The following is a 15968-nucleotide window of genomic DNA, read 5'->3' on the forward strand; positions in this document are numbered from 1 at the left end:
AATCAGGTTAATGCATTGTACATTACGTATATGAGGATGTACCTTAATTTACAACCTTATTAGAATTGTGATTACATTTTATTGAACTAAATGCAGCACAGTAGTTATATAAGTGTTCAGATAATTTACTTAAACAAAAGGATTCTGTTACAAGTAAAAGTCTGGCATTCAAAAAAGCACTTACAAGTACTGAGGGAGAGGCAAAAAGTACTTAAAGTATCAAATTATGCAGAATGGCTCCTTTTGTTGTTGGATTGTTGCTGCATTGAGGGTTAAGCAGGTATTTGGTCATATGTATTCATTACTTAAATAAAAGTGGCCACACATTATTATTATTCATGCTCCATCGCAACTACCAGTCCTGTCTCTAATGCTCACTTAGCTAAAAGTACATGTTATCAGCAAAAAAAATAAAAAAAAAACGATTAGTACTAAATGTTTCCTGATACAATATTATGATATAAATGCATTGTTAATGTATGGAGCAGATTGATCTTTATATTTATGGTTTAGGTCAGGCCCATCCAGAGAGTCACATGATAACGGCTTGGCTACATTGTTTGTATTTCTGTCTGTCTTTGTTCTATCTAAATGTATATCAGCTTACTCAAACAAAGTATAAGTACCTCAAAATGTTATGTCTCAGTGAAATGTTGGACTTGATAAGCCGCTTCATACTTCTGGTAAGAAGACTTTAAAAAAAAAAAAAAGCTGTTTGGATCTGAGAATAAATGTGAGTTGGATATGTTAACTGTCAAGTGAATCTATTTCGAATAGAAACTCCAATCATTTCCTCTGAATGGACTGGAGGGTAATGCTGCTGCAGCAGAGAAAGAAAGCCTATATAATAATTATATATAAGTAGCTTAAACCGTATATATTGGCTACAGCATTTGGATAACTGTGCTTAATTACTTTCAGCACTGAACTAAAGCGACAGAGTAAATGTGGAGGCCTATGAGCAGCAGCGACTTTATTTCTGCTTATTAGTGGCGTTGTGTCATCGTGATGGTGCAATTTACCACAAACCACAGTTCTTTATTCGTTTATGCGCAGGCCTAATGGAACTGGACTGTCTCGCTGTGTTTAGCGCCTTCAGAATAATAAGATAACACACGTGGCAGAAAGTAGGGCTGTATGTGCTGAATAAACCGCCTGTTTTGTCGTCTTGGTTCGTGCGCGCTTTCGTCGCTCGTAGCGCAGATTGTGCGCAGAAGCGCCCGCCGCTCTCTGTCAGCCGCACGGCACAGACCGCTGCTGAGGGCTTCCGCTGAGACGCTCCCCCGCCTCCTTTGACAGCAACGGCCATCTGCCGCCTCTTTTTCAATTGCAAGCCCAGCTGATTATTTCACACAGGCTTTCTTCCCTCACCTGACAACATCGAAATAGCATCTTTGAGACCAGCTGCGCAGAACAAGCAGCGGAAAGCAGCCCACTCTCTCCGCGTACTGCGCTCAGCCAACTAGAGCCGGGGCCGTTCGCATGCAGCTCGTCTGCGGAGACAGACTGCAGGATCCTAAAGACGAAGCGGATTTGAATTAAGCACCGGATAAAAGACAGCAACTGTGCATCCTTCAGTGCGGGAGGGAGGGAGAGAGGGAGGCAACTGTTTTGTATCTTGGAAGCCCTGGGTTTAGGAGAGGGGGAGGAGGAGCGGAGAATGAGCTATTCTTGTACCAGCAGAGGCAACAGCCAGGACCCATCAAGCGCTAAGAAGCCTGTCGGTGATAATCCAGGCTTAGACACCGGAGGCACAGATAGCAGCAGTAACGGCAGCCCGAAGCAAAGTGCGGCCATGAAAGTGAAGAAAGGATGCAACTCGACCGACGTGGGGGTCCCGGTGACCACGGAAGAGGAGCTGCTCGCCAGCGCGCTCATCACTCCGGAGGATGTGCTGGGCTTACAGAAGATCACAGAGAGTAAGTTTGATGCTGTTGCTGCCGTGTCGGTTGCTAAGCGAGGAAAGGGGGGAGCAAAGGGGCTAAAATGTCCATAAGAATGTGACAGCTCCTACGTGAGACACGTATAGCGTCATTGTACCCTTGATGTGTATAGGCCCAGCTCAAACACACGATAATGCTCCATCGGAGCTGCCTGTGTGCAGCTGTGCATTGAACCCTGACTTTCTTGGTAGCCCTGTGACATGTGGAGGAGGTGTCAGAGTGTGTGCAAGTTAAGTTTAGCTCACAATCATAAAAGTGCGTGAGTGATGTTTGACGAGTGCGGTGCTTTAAAAAGAAGCAGCCAGGGCTGGATGGGGCAATGAAGGAGCTCCCCCCCACATGCAAACGATTTTTAATTGCTGAATATGCAAGTCCAAATACTTCAAAAGTACAGTACTTGACTAAATGTACTGCACTAGTCCATCAGTATATGCTGTATTTTACAATATGTCAGAAAAAAGATTTTGCTGATTACAAAACTAACGTTCAAAATGTTGGTCTTTTTGTTTCTAACGTAAAGTAGCAATTTCCATATATGTCAGCCAACATTTATTTATTTATTAGACACAGTATACAGTCATTAAACAAAGGTGAAGCTGCTAGCCTGTGATAAACAATGTAGAGATATAGACTTTCAAGACAAAGGAACTTTTTTTCACACTTTGACAATTTGATTATAACATTTGCAGTTGCATACCAGCTTGAAATTGTCATTTTTCCTTTGCACATTCAGAATGTCACAGTGAAAGAGCTGCCATTAAGTAGCATACTACTTAATGCAGTTTTTAATTATGTCACACCTCTAAATCTCAAACAAGCCTCTTATGCAGAGACACAGGCAGCGATTGCAGCCAGGAAGCTCTTATGTGCACACCTACATCCATCACCATCTCCGTTCTTAAACCAGCAGTTAGCTAACAGGTGGCCGGCAGGGCATCTGACTATTTAAAGGCCAGAATAATACTATACTTACACAGCATGGTTACATTAGCTGTTACACTACATGAGGTCATATTTTGAACCCAGCTATTGTAAGAAGATGTTTAAACGTAACACATTTACAGATTTGTTTATTTTGTACATGTGCTGATGATTATATAGCTTTCCTGTGCTTTCTTTTTACTTATATATATATATTTCCTTTTCCCCTCTTACTTTTATTTCTTTTTTATAGTAGGAAGTTTTTGTTGGGATAAGAAATGAGATCTTGCTTTCCCTGCTGAACATATTCAGAAGTGGAAAAACTTGGTAACATCCTTGTATCTCAGCTTGTCCTTCCTCATTTACTGACTCCCACTGTAAAGTCTGGTAGTACTGCATTTGTTCAGTACTTTAACATGACAGATAACACAGTAGATGTGTGACTCATGCGCGTTTATATCTGCACGTGTGCTGTTGGTTATTCCTCTGATGGGATCTATGTGTGGATCATTGTCCAGCTGCACGGTGACACGTACCGGAACGTCATAATGATTACGTGTCCTTTGTTGGTCCCTGTCATGAACTTGGAAACTCTCACTTTCCTATCTCGCAGCGTCATCGCTAGAGGCAAGAAGAGGCATGTGTGAATCACCACAGCAACATGGATACACGCTTGAATCACTACGGCAACGTGAAGCATCTCCCCTTGGATACAGCCAGCAGAGCATGCATCTCTGTTCTCCCACACACTTCCTGCTCTACTTTCCTTCTTTTCTTTCCTCTCCTCTTCTCCCCTCTTTTGACAGAATAGTCAGGTGTCACTTGCTAAATGACACAGAGAGAAATGTATATATGTACGTGCCCAAGAACACTTGCTCGACAGTGCTTCTGGCAGTCAAACAAAGCAGAAAACACCCTGAGCTCACTGTAGCTCATCTGTTGTTTTGTGGCTTGTCTTTCTCGGTTTTTTTTCTACTGCTGCTGCACGTTCTCAGGTGGCTGAAGTTGAGTCCCTCTTTAAGCAGGGTAATACACAATTGGCAATACTAAGCACTGCTCATACATGCTTGACAACAGTTAGAGTTAAACATGTTTTTACTTTGTGTTGTTGTTTGAACCTGTTTGGATTTCAGTATCACCGGAGACTCACTTTAATTTGTGTCCTCAGAAAAGGACTTACAAAATCTATAATCCACAAGGTAATCAAAGCCAGCTGCTCAGATTAAGATTTCCCTGGGCAGAACAGACTGATTTAATTCAAACTTACGTTCTTAACTTATCTTTAACCTGTTGTGTTAGAAACCTCAAAGCTATGAGTGAATCGAAAAGAAATGCATCGACATCACCTTTAAAATCTATTTATTGTTTTTTTGTTAATCAGGCATAAATGCCAAATGTGCAGGTTTGGCCACTGTATATTGTAAAATAAATATATTTAAGAAAGATAACCTATTTGAAAGCATTTAGCTATGTAGCTAGTAGCCATATTTCACTTGCTGGTACACTAATAAGAATTAGCTTTTATAATGTACCACTGGTGATGTTGGTAATTTCAAGCGCTGGCTATAAACGTAAAACTACTAACTACTTTATCTGCATGTCTCATCTCATATCATATGCTTGATTTTAAAACTGTCACTATTTTTACTGTTGCCATGACGCTGGGGTCATCAACAGTCAAATTCAGGTTAGTAAGGTGGAGGAGAGATGCATCACTCCTCTACACCTCCACACTATCAAACTTCACGACTGTTCATGCAGAAACGTGTAGCTGATAACAAGCTGATAACGACATAATGACAGAAGTTATTTCGAAATGATAAATGTAACATTTTAGGATTGTTATTTCTTCTATTACTTGGTGCTGCAACAATAAATAAAACTAACAAATAATAAAAATCTCAGATACTGTTATAATTGAATAGTTGGTTTCACATTCAGACATTTTAAGCACAAACTTTCTGAAATATGAAGCAGCTTTTGTGAAAACATGACTAAAATCTGCATCCTCACTAGTGGCAGTGCATGTAGTCACAGTCTTCTTTGAGCTATTGCAGCTCAGGTTTACAGTGCGTATCATCACAGCTTAGCTTAGTATTTTTGAATTTGCATATTAAAACTAAACACAGCTGAGGCTGGTGGGAATGTCAGTTTTCCATGTATTTGTCCTTAAACCAACCAGTATAAATAAATAAATTATTGATAAATAAATATTAAATTTTGACTGGATGATGGATCTAGAGGGACCGGCCGTACAAATATTTTTAGTGCATCATGATTCATATTGTAAACACCATATCAAAGAGCACAAAAGTCACGCATAAAACATACAATGTGTGTATTCGAAAACTATTTATTTATCCGCCTGATGTTCTGCAAACAGTGAAAATATCTGTAACACCCCTTCTTCCTCTGCCTCATGAACTAATCACGTTTTGATGACACGACTTTTTAGAGCATCTTCCTCTTGCGATTTGACATATTTCCTAATACCACCGGGTATAACAATGCAGGCAAGGTCACCGAAGAACTGCAAGCAGCTGCCACAGTTTTATCCCGCTTTCATCTGCGCCACCTTCACTGCAGCCCAGCATCCTTGCTGCTTTAACTCCCCCTGTGCACAGTGATTAGTTGGATTTGCCTTCATATATGAAAGTAAACCGGATTAGTCCATGTGAGCTGTATTGGGCTTGAGTGCTTGCCACTTCCCAGCTAACTCATATACTCGTCTTTAGTGAAACAGGCCCTGTTCATGTCATATTTCCATTGCTTTGTTTTCCTTTTATATCCTAAAAGTGACAGCAGATAATAGCTGTGTGCTAAGAATTCTGTTGATCTAGGCTGAAAACAGAGCTCTGTCTAACATGATCAATAAAACAGTCAAAGATTTATTATAAAACATTATGTGGACTTACTAGATAAGACCTGTGATATGACGCTGTGAGTTTTTTGGCTCTGTCATTTTTCCACTAAATAGAAATGTGGTACTTTTCATCAGCTGCTTTGCCAGCATCAAAGAATATTTGTATGATTTTAAAAAGATCCAGTATACTGACCTTCCTGTAACTTTTGCACCTTGTTAATATTAGATATAAATGATGTACTGAATTACGGTGCGCGTGCAGCACACACTCACTTTAAACCATTTGTATTTTCAGCAATTAAACATACGGACTCTTTTTCTTTAACTTTAACAAACTGCTGTGCCTAAACAACAGAATAAAAATGTTTAACAATGTATGTTGCAAGATCAGATATTTTTGCAGAAATGAAAAGAGGATGTTCTACCATGAGATCGGTTATTTAAGCCAGACATAAATACATTGTCTTGGGGCATTTTATTGAAAACATGTTTAAAGTATTTGCTACTTGCAGTTTACTTGTCAATATATCTTAACAAAGAACAATCTGGTTGCAACTACACTCCCCACTAACTTGGGTTTGTATTTCCAGGTCAGTTAGAAACATAATTTTATACATTGATGTGAGAGTTTGAGGCCCCTCATCTAGACTCTGTGAGTTTGACTCTTAAATCCAGGGATAATAATTAACTAAATATATGAAGTACAGTTTTTTGAGGTTTTTGTACTTTAGTCTTTCTATTTTATGCTACTTTATACTTTTGATATCATTACTTATTCGCCACAACATACTGTTAAACACATTGATAAAGATAAAACCTGTTAACATGTGAAAAGTTGCAAAGAACAGTGTGCAGTTGAGACCCGTTAGCAGTTCCACTGTTCAATTTGAAATTCAAATAATTGTATTTAACCAGGATTTCACCTCAGCAAAGTTGACAGAAAGTCCAAAAGAGCTCTGTTTTTTATTTTTTTATTTTATTCTATTATCTTCTCAAGATCACATAGAACTCTTTAGAGATGTTGGCCCTTAGCTAATTGATTGTGTGGGATGAAGTGAATTCTTCTTGTCATGCCAAACTGCAGTCAACGATAACCTACAGTTGTCACCAACCAATGGTGGGTGTTCTGTGCTGAAAGACAAACAAACAGTGGGTTTCATGCAAGAACTAACTCTGATTCTTTTGCCAAATCTCTCACTTCGGTCCGTGACGTGAGGCCTGCATGTACAAATGTTTTCCACACTCTGATAACTACTCAAACTTGTCATGAGCTCAACCCCAAGAATGAAAACTGCCCAAGTCTGGATGTTTTGAATAGTGGATGTTGCCCCTAAATTGCTAGGCTACATTCATAAGAAGAACACAGCCTCAGCAGTGCTGTGAGCTGCAAGCCAACATTAGCGTGCGATGTGTGATTTTCAGCAGGCTTAGGGTTTACAAGGTTAACCATTTTTGTTTTGAACGCTCATTACAGTTAATAGTACCAGGCTAAAATGTGCCACAGTACAGCCATAGATTGTATGAGTGAAGTAAGTAAATATTGGAGACATTTTCTTTTATTAACCTCATGATTATGCAGGAAACATCGGATGATCAATTACAATTCATTCTGCTGGAGACATTCTGGTGTGTAATTCATTTTGTAATGAACTCACATGCTGCTGTAAAAATTTAGGATTTTTTTTTTTATTGTCAATGAGCTGGACATTTACAGAAAGAGGGAGTGGTTTAAAATGGGAGCTTAATGGGACTTTGAAGTCTGCAACTTGAAATCCGAGGAATAGTCAGGAAGTAAAAGTCAGGGGAACTCATGAATCACATAATTACAAGTGAATATAAGTTGCAAAAAGCTAGAACAAGTGGAGTTTCTTTAGACAATGTACTAAAGGAAATAAGCCCATTTCTGATTGAGGGACTGATTAGTCAGTGAAGAAAGTGTGGGGTGGCTGTGGGAGTTGGGGCTGGGTGATTAAGTATTAAAAGACAGGTGTGTGAGCAGGGGAAGGAAAGGAGTCTGAGGACACCTGGTGGAAGGGAGGAAGAAGGGTAGGAAACTCAAAAACAGGAAAAAGTAGCTGAACTGGAACAGAAGTACCTATTTTATTTCTAAACTAAATGATTCCCTCACAATTTAAATGCATATTAGTTCATAAATTAGTATGTGAACACATCACTGTTCACATTGCCATCAATTCAGGGCTTTTGAAGTCAGGTCAAAACCAGAAGGCACCTGCTATGGCTACTTTATAAAAGTCAGTATTTTTTTATAGGCCCTGCAGTGTCCTTTTAAGCAGACCACAGCTGTACCACAGCTGATAAACGAGGCTGTCACACACCAGTGAAAGAAACTCTTCTGCTGTCAGAAATTACATCCAGCTACTATGGTCACTGGTTTTCTTAGCTCAGTTACTGTTAACGTTTATGTGTAATATTGCCCCCCCGTTTTTGCATGAGGCCCGTTGTGTTTCCTCCTCCTTCTTTCTAAAGCAGGACACATTTAAAAAATGCATGAAAATGTTGAGAAATAAAATCAGATTTCAAATAGTCTTTTGAATGTATATTGATTGATGAGGTTTGAATGAACTTTGAAACCTAAGTGGGAACTGTGGTAAGTCATGAACTCAGCAATCTGCAGCTCAAGTGGGAAAGACTGAATGTTGTGTTTATAGGCTTCTGATAGGGTTTCATGAGCCGGTGATCTCAAACCCTCATACTGAAAGGTTCCTGTCGCAGCATTTTCTGGGTGAAATGCTAAAATGAGCTCAGAACTATTTATTTTGGCTGAATCTAGGTCATATGATGCAGTATTTGTTGAACTGTGGACCTGATCTAGTCTGGCTGTATTCTGGTGATTTCTGCCATATCTGCAGCGAGTAAACATGAAGGATGTGAGCTCCAGGAGGATTGCAAAAGCATGATTGAAAGCCCTGAAAATAATATGCCTTTTCATATTCGGTATATGGTGTGTTTCTCCCTCCCCCCGCGCTCCTCTTTGACTTCACGTTGGTTGCTCATTTAGCCGTTGGTAGTACATATCGCTGTAGGTTTTTAGGCTTTTTACCAGCTTGGTCATTATGTGGCATTATACTGCTAATTGTTTGTTATGCATCATGCCGCTTTTTTCATCGGCATTCAAACATGGATTTTGTGCAATGTTACTTCCTGTGTATGTTTAAGCCTCGCTGTTCAAAGTGCTCTATGTCAAGGGTTTGATGCTAGTTTTCACATCCAAATGCCATGCCACCTTTAATCTGACTTTAAAACCATTTGCAACCACACACGTTCAGTCATAGTCCAATAAGCAACTTGTTCAAGAGTGACTTCAGACCTTCAAACCTCCAGTGCACATACACTCAGAATGGAGTGAGATTTAGAGATATCATGTTAGAGAAGGTGCAGTCGTAAATTTTAAAGTATATAAAGTTAATTTAGCTTTTTATGTGTTAAAGTAGTGGGATCTTTAAAGTCATGGTCTTCAATGGCAGTAGGGTCTTCATTAATTGGCCCATAAAATGGATGTTATGTTGTTTCAGTTTATTGCAGTATGTGGATCTTTTTTTACCAGACTAACAAAATCTTACCTGTTGGATCTACTGTACATGTGGCTGCATAGACAAGCAGGTCTTGGGTGGTCTCTAAGCCTTGGTCAAAACTCCCACCTGTAGTTAGGTTTTCTCTGATCTGTGCACCACACCCTCTGCACATAAGCCTATGTCCTTAGAATTAAGTCAGTCACACAGTCACACCACGTGTAACCACGAAAAGATGCTCCAAATACCTGTGTGATCGCTCCACCCTAAAACCCACTCAGTGTTTTTCTTCCTGTGTAGCAACAAGAGGTTTATAAAATTAAGCATTACACGTGTGTACAAGTAAGCTGTAATAATAAATAGCAAGTGGAAAATGCCCAATCAGCAGGTCAACATTTTCCAGAGATGAAGACATGTGGTCAGACACTTAAGTATTTTTAAAAATCTGCTGATGTTGAGGTTTAAAGTGTTTTTTCAGACCAACTTCCTGTTTCCAGCTGGGTTTCACTAACACCCACAACTCAGCTTTAACTGTTGATGGTCAGCTTAGTGTGTAGAGTGTTTACTTTTGTCTGCAGTGACCACGCAGACACTGTCCAGACACACACAAAAGGTTGGGATGTGTGTGCTATCACAGCCCAGAAGGAAAGCTGACAGTGATAAAACGGAGTCTCTTGGTGGCTTTTATCAAGCAAGTTGTCCTCAGATGACTCCGTGTGTGTATGTGTGTGACTTGAAGTGACAGACAGCGTGTAATTTACTACAAACACTTCAGGTTTTGTGAGGCTAAGTGAGAGCACACACATACATACAGAAAGCACACAGTGATATACACATTTTAAAAAGTCTGTTGGTCTCATTTAAGAAACAATTGTATAATCAGATTTGTTCTTAAGTTTGTTGTTCTAACCAACCAATAGCCTTTCTTTGTTCAAAGGGACAAATTGTATGATTCGAAAATGGTTTCATCTGAATGGATTTGGAACTAAAATGTGATATAAAATTTATTAAAATTTATCCAGTACAAACACAATGTCACATGAATATTCTGTTCACCCTATTATCACCATCATCATTATCTGTCATTTTAGTGAGAGGTATTCCAGTGTTTTTAGTGGCATACATTCTACTTTTTAGTAGTTAAAGCTACAGTCTATAACTTTCTCAAAATATATTTTTAGAGCTATATATCTTGTGTGGTGAGGTGCTGCCTCTCATGACAGCCTTCAAGTCTGCTGTCAGAGAAGTTTGCACTTAAAACAGGTTTGTGCAGTTAGTTAAGAGAATTTGGTGAATCTGAGATAGAAAACTTGAACTTGAATGACTTGACAAATCTAATTAGGAGGCTCCAATGTAACCATAGCAGTCAGTCAGCAAAAAGATCAACTCATCGCCAGTTGTGATACTCGTGTGCAGACATACTCTCTGCAAACACACACACACACACACCACTGTTAATAATGCTCCAATTCCTTGAAGGCACAGATATTTATCACATTAATTAAAACCATGTGTCTGCTGTGGGTGTTTGTATTGTTTTTTGTTTCATGTGTGTGTGTGTGTGTGTGTGTGTGTGTGTTCAAGCGTGAAAAGGCTGTGTGAATCTTCAGGTGTTGCACAGCGGTATATAGAGCGCAGTTTTCAGAGTAAATGTGTTTAGAAGAGCCAACGTCAACATTCAGACAGACAGAGGAGCATGGGCATCACAGCGAATCACATCAGCTCTGTCAGGGACACTCACCTCATAAAGAAAACGGAGTTGACAACATGCTGGGACTTCAGGGCATTCAGGAACATTCTTTGCTGTTAATGCAAAACCGCCTCAAGTCTTTAACCTATACATATCTGCATACGCTTTGTATCTTCCATGATAAAGTTCTCCCAGGCCTTCACTGGAGCTTTAGGTGATTGACTCGGGCAGCTGAGGACATTCTGCCGTGTCACCTAAAATGGTCTTTGGCTGCTTTCTGATTGATGAAAAGTCTGGCCATGAGTTTTGATGCATGTGTGGAAGTCTGAGCTCACCGAATGCTCCCGTCTACGTGTGCAATCATCCCGTTGCTTTTGTCGGGAGGGATTTCATCTGTAAATGCCATGCAGAACAGCTGGGGGGATAATTGGTCGTCATTCGAGATTCCTTTGTATTGTTTTACTGTTGTCTTTGAGCAGACAGTTGAGATCAAGTGTAACAGCAGGACATGATGTAACAACATCAAGCGAGACAGAAAAACAGGCACTGAGCTAATAGATAGACAAACATTTACTGATCTTTTAACCTAACAGTGTGACTCTCTCTGTTCATCCAGTGGCTGTTCAGACCTGCAGGGATCCGCTTTTAAATCTCTAAAACAATGTTATCCCTAATTAATAGTTTTTTATTTATTTGAGCTTTGTGGCTGCTGGTGTGAAGCGAGCGAGCAGGCCTCAGTGGAGATGATGGCCAGCACTATCAATCAGATCAGACATGAGGCAGGAAGTGTTGGCTCTACTGGGGAATGCTAATGAGCAGTGACGCCGCCTGGTTAGGCCAGGAAGGATTAGAGGAACGGAAATAACCCGATTCTCTTTTTATATATGCTGTTCAGTGGTTTGAGGGGTGTCAGTGTTTGAGAGCATATTTTTATTTGGTGTTACTTCTATTATCAGTATAAGCACTTTTTAGAGCATTTCCTTTCTTGTTCTTGTTTGACCCGTGACTCAGTATTATTTTTGTGGAGCTCTTGAGATTATCATCATACATCTTACTGCTTGTTCATGCAATTGTATTTATTTGCAGCAGTTTACTATTGTTTTCATCCGAAGCCAATTTGGACAATGTTGGAATATATGGGATCAAGAAATAAATTTGTCTCTGCTATGAATGCATTCATCCTGAGCACTAAGCCTTTTCCTGTGATATAATGTGTGTGGATTCGCAGAAATGTGTGTTTCGTTTGTATTTTCATTCATGTGCTACTTGCTTTTAAGTACTATATGTCGAAATTGTACATCTTCTTTCACTCTCTCAGATTATCTCTGCAGCCCAGACGAGAACATTTACAGCATCGACTTCACCAGGTTCAAAATCAGAGACATGGAGACTGGCACAGTGCTGTTTGAAATCACCAAGCCTCCATCAACAGGTGAGTCACTGAACTGATTTATGGATGGATTTTTCATTTATAACACTGGCTTTATACACTCCCTCTCTATTTATCCACTTCATAAATGAAGGCTGCACACCCCCACCAAACATTAACCATTAGCCTGCCGAAAAACTCATGGAAAACACAAACTGATGATTATTCTTGGATTGTATTATTATTTTTATAATCATATAATAGTTGCCGTGGCTATGAATAATAAAGTTTAATCCCCAGTATTGTCTTCATGGAAGGGTCTAAAAACTCCTAATTACTCTAACAATCAGCCAAATGTTTTTCAGTATGAAAATAATCCAGTTATGGCATTTGACCAATTAGCCAAAAATAAAGATGGGCTAAAAGAGACATGTTCCATGTGTAGCAATAGGCCTGATGTAAGCTTGGCTTTTCTACATACATAGATGTATGATTATCAACTACATAGGTGAAGTTAGTAAAGCATATTACTGTTCATTCTCTAGCCCACAAAGACCTTCTTTTCCTGCTTCGTAGTGGACGTGAACTGCAAACCTGTTACGTGTTCTGGTTTTCTGAGTTGTTACTTGTTTTAACAAGTTTATTTTCATTCCACATGAGAGAAGTCAGTGTCCATGTTGAAAAAGATTTTAGTACATTTAATTCTGTTCTGCTTCATAAAATCTCCTCCTTATCTTAGATAAAGCAGGGGAAAAGAGGGATATTGACCCAAACGCTGGCCGGTTTGTCCGTTACCAGTTCACCCCGGCTTTTCTCCGACTGCGGCAAGTTGGAGCCACGTAAGTGAGAAATGTGTGCAACTCTACAGTGATGTAGTTACAAACACAACGACCGCTGTGTCCTCTATGTCCCCCTTTGCTTTGCTGAATACTAATTTCTGTATGTCACCTTTTATCCCTGTCTCTCTTCCACTTCACAGCGTTGAGTTCACAGTTGGAGACATGCCGATAGAAAACTTCCGAATGATCGAGAGACATTATTTCAGAGAGAAGCTGCTGAAGAGTTTTGACTTTGAGTTCGGCTTTTGCATGCCCAGCAGCAAAAACACCTGCGAACACATCTATGAATTTCCACCTCTGTCTGAGGACCTCAGTAAGTGGTTACATCTGGAATAGGTACCTGTAGGGCAGAGTCTAACCTTTTTCTTTTTACATATAACCCTTGATAAACCCTTGTTAAAGTTTTTAACTGGGGTGGTGTTTGTTAGTAGCTTGGGCTCGCATTAAACCTCTTACTCTCATCTTAAGATACTGTATGTTCACTTCTAGCTGAAGATGATGTCAACCAGAGTTTTTTTAGCTCTGATGATGGCCACCTGGTTGCTCATACTACACAGGTTATAGTCTTGGTCAAAGTGCTGATATATTTCAGATTGTGTCCTGCAACTGACTTCATCTGAAACGAAATACTCCTTCAGATTATGTCATCTTTAGAATGGGGAAGGCATAATTAAGTTGAATACCCTTGCTTTCAATGCACTGCCCAAACTAGAACTATTAGAACCAAATTGGAAATCAGTAAATCATATCCTTAGGTAATCAATAAATCCTCCTCACAATTATCTTGGCAGTCCTGGGTTGGTGGACACAGGGTTTTAACAGCTGTTTCTTCTTACAGTCAGAGAGATGATCCTGCATCCATATGAGACACAGTCCGACAGCTTCTACTTTGTGGACAATAAGCTGGTGATGCACAACAAGGCGGACTACTCCTACAATGGTGGGACGTAGAAACTACACACCGACACGAGAGACAGATGGATGTACAGTCTGGCCTGAGGGGCGATCAGAGGACACCGGTGTGGGGTTAACATCCGTCCAATTTGGTAGTCTGTCCTTTTTTTTCTTTCTGTATCTCTTTCTCCCACTGAGAGAACGCTGTTCAACAAATCGCCCATACAGTTGTGTCGGTTAATGTTTTTGTGTGTGTGTGTGTGTGCGCGTGTGTGTGAGCATGTTTATTAAAAACAACCCACACACACGGACCCATTTACAGTAGTTCACAGCTTGGTCTGACGTCGCTGTGACAAGGTGTGTGTGTGTGTAACATGATCAACCAGCAAGTGAGCAACTTTTTAGAAAATATCAGATGTTTTTTTTCCCCTGCTCTCTAGTCATGTTCTAAAAGTAGTGAGCAAAAAAAACGAGAAAATGCTCTGTATAATAGAAATTATTTTTTTTCATTCCTGCCCATGTTTAGGAGCAAATTTTGTTTTTAAGACAGTTTTAGGTGAAGAATTTCTCACATTGAGTGTTTGTGTGCGTGTTTGAGTGCGCGCGCGTGTGTGTATTCTCGAGTCTCAAGTGTTTCTGTACTTTGTATAATTGGTGTGTTTGTCAGTCAATTTGAAGCATGGTTACTGGTCTGATAGATACATTATAATTTAATTATCAATGATAGATTTGTAAAACCTACATTTTCTACACAATAAGCAGTAGTTAGATATTTTGAATTCATCAGACCTATTCCTTATTATCCCTTTGTTACATATTTATTTCTCAAGTCGTGTGATTTGTATAAAATGTAGGCTGTATGTGTGTACTGTCTTTACTCAAAGCACAATGGAGAAACTTGTAACAATGAGCTGATCTGTTCTGATTTTTCTTCCATCCTTCCTTCATTTCCCTTTCTTTAGGTGAAAAGGAAAAGGAAGTTTACAAACCATTTTGATTTTTTTTTTGTCAGAAACTAAAAAGGTTGGGAAATGTAGCAGAAGTCACCTAACGTACAAATCACTGTAATCTCTGTCTTGTATTTTTTTTTTTGTCAGTAATGTTTGTATTTCTTTGTCCCTTTTCTCATCTCTTACCTGATTTCTGTCTCTCATACGTCACCCTCAATCTAAAACATTCCAGCTGGGAACAAGTTAGGACCTGTGTGTGTTGATCTGCTGTTATATCACACAGATCACACAGATTACAAGACAGTGAACTGTTTTGGGAATGCCGCTAAATTGTAACATGCACACTTGACTTTTTCTCTGACTATGCTCAGACAAAACCTGACACAAGTAGTATTGAAATAGATTTTTTTATATATATCCACATGCTGACGCAACTGCAGCTCTTATATGATTTTACCTAAATTATTATAAACTATAAACCTGATTTATTACACAAATTCGGTCGATCATTTGTAAATAATATCTGAACCACGGCTTTGAAAAACTGCAGCCAGGTGGATGGAAATTACTTGAATGCACCTGTTGGATTCACATTATCACTTGCCGAGGGATTCAAATCTGCGTGACTTTGGTTTCTGGTGCCTGCATTGGTTACTGATTATGATACAGAGAATAAATATTGAGAGACAAAAAGATAAGTGTTGTAAAAAGAAGTCTTTAAACGAGCAAGAGGAAACCCCCATTTCCTCAGATTGACTTGAATGTTACGTAACACAGACATTTGCAGCAGATTTATTTATGACTGTTTGTGACTCACAAATTATTTTGAACAAATGTAAAGTTTTTGACAATTCAAATGTCGGTGTGACTGAATGAAAGGTAAAATAAAGATTTATGGAACTTTTTAAAATATCACAGTGTCTCGACTTTTGTGTTGTTGTTGTAGGTGTTCAGTGACAGTAGGACATT

At 39.4% G+C, this 15968-nt stretch overlaps 1 protein-coding gene across 1 annotated transcript; it reads left to right on the top strand.

Annotated features, from left to right (window-relative positions):
• The first annotated feature begins 1059 nt into the window (after positions 1 to 1059).
• unc119a2 (unc-119 lipid binding chaperone a2) lies at positions 1060 to 15911 on the top strand. Its single transcript, XM_067491995.1, has 5 exons — positions 1060 to 1919; positions 12266 to 12379; positions 13056 to 13155; positions 13296 to 13468; positions 13994 to 15911. Exons 1-5 carry the CDS (start codon positions 1661 to 1663, stop codon positions 14104 to 14106), a joined length of 759 nt encoding a protein of 252 aa, XP_067348096.1. The 5' UTR covers positions 1060 to 1660; the 3' UTR covers positions 14107 to 15911.
• Positions 15912 to 15968: the final 57 nt, after the last annotated feature.

Source organism: Channa argus, chromosome 22, assembly GCF_033026475.1.
Source record: "Channa argus isolate prfri chromosome 22, Channa argus male v1.0, whole genome shotgun sequence".
NCBI lineage: Eukaryota > Metazoa > Chordata > Actinopteri > Anabantiformes > Channidae > Channa > Channa argus.

Coding starts and splice junctions, on each gene's coding strand:
- unc119a2 (XM_067491995.1), top strand. CDS start 1,661: ATGAGCTATTCTTGTACCAGCAGAGGCAACAGCCAGGACCCATCAAGC. Junction 1,920..12,265: donor CTTACAGAAGATCACAGAGA/GTAAGTTTGATG, acceptor TCACTCTCTCAG/ATTATCTCTGCAGCCCAGAC. Junction 13,156..13,295: donor CTGCGGCAAGTTGGAGCCAC/GTAAGTGAGAAA, acceptor TCCACTTCACAG/CGTTGAGTTCACAGTTGGAG.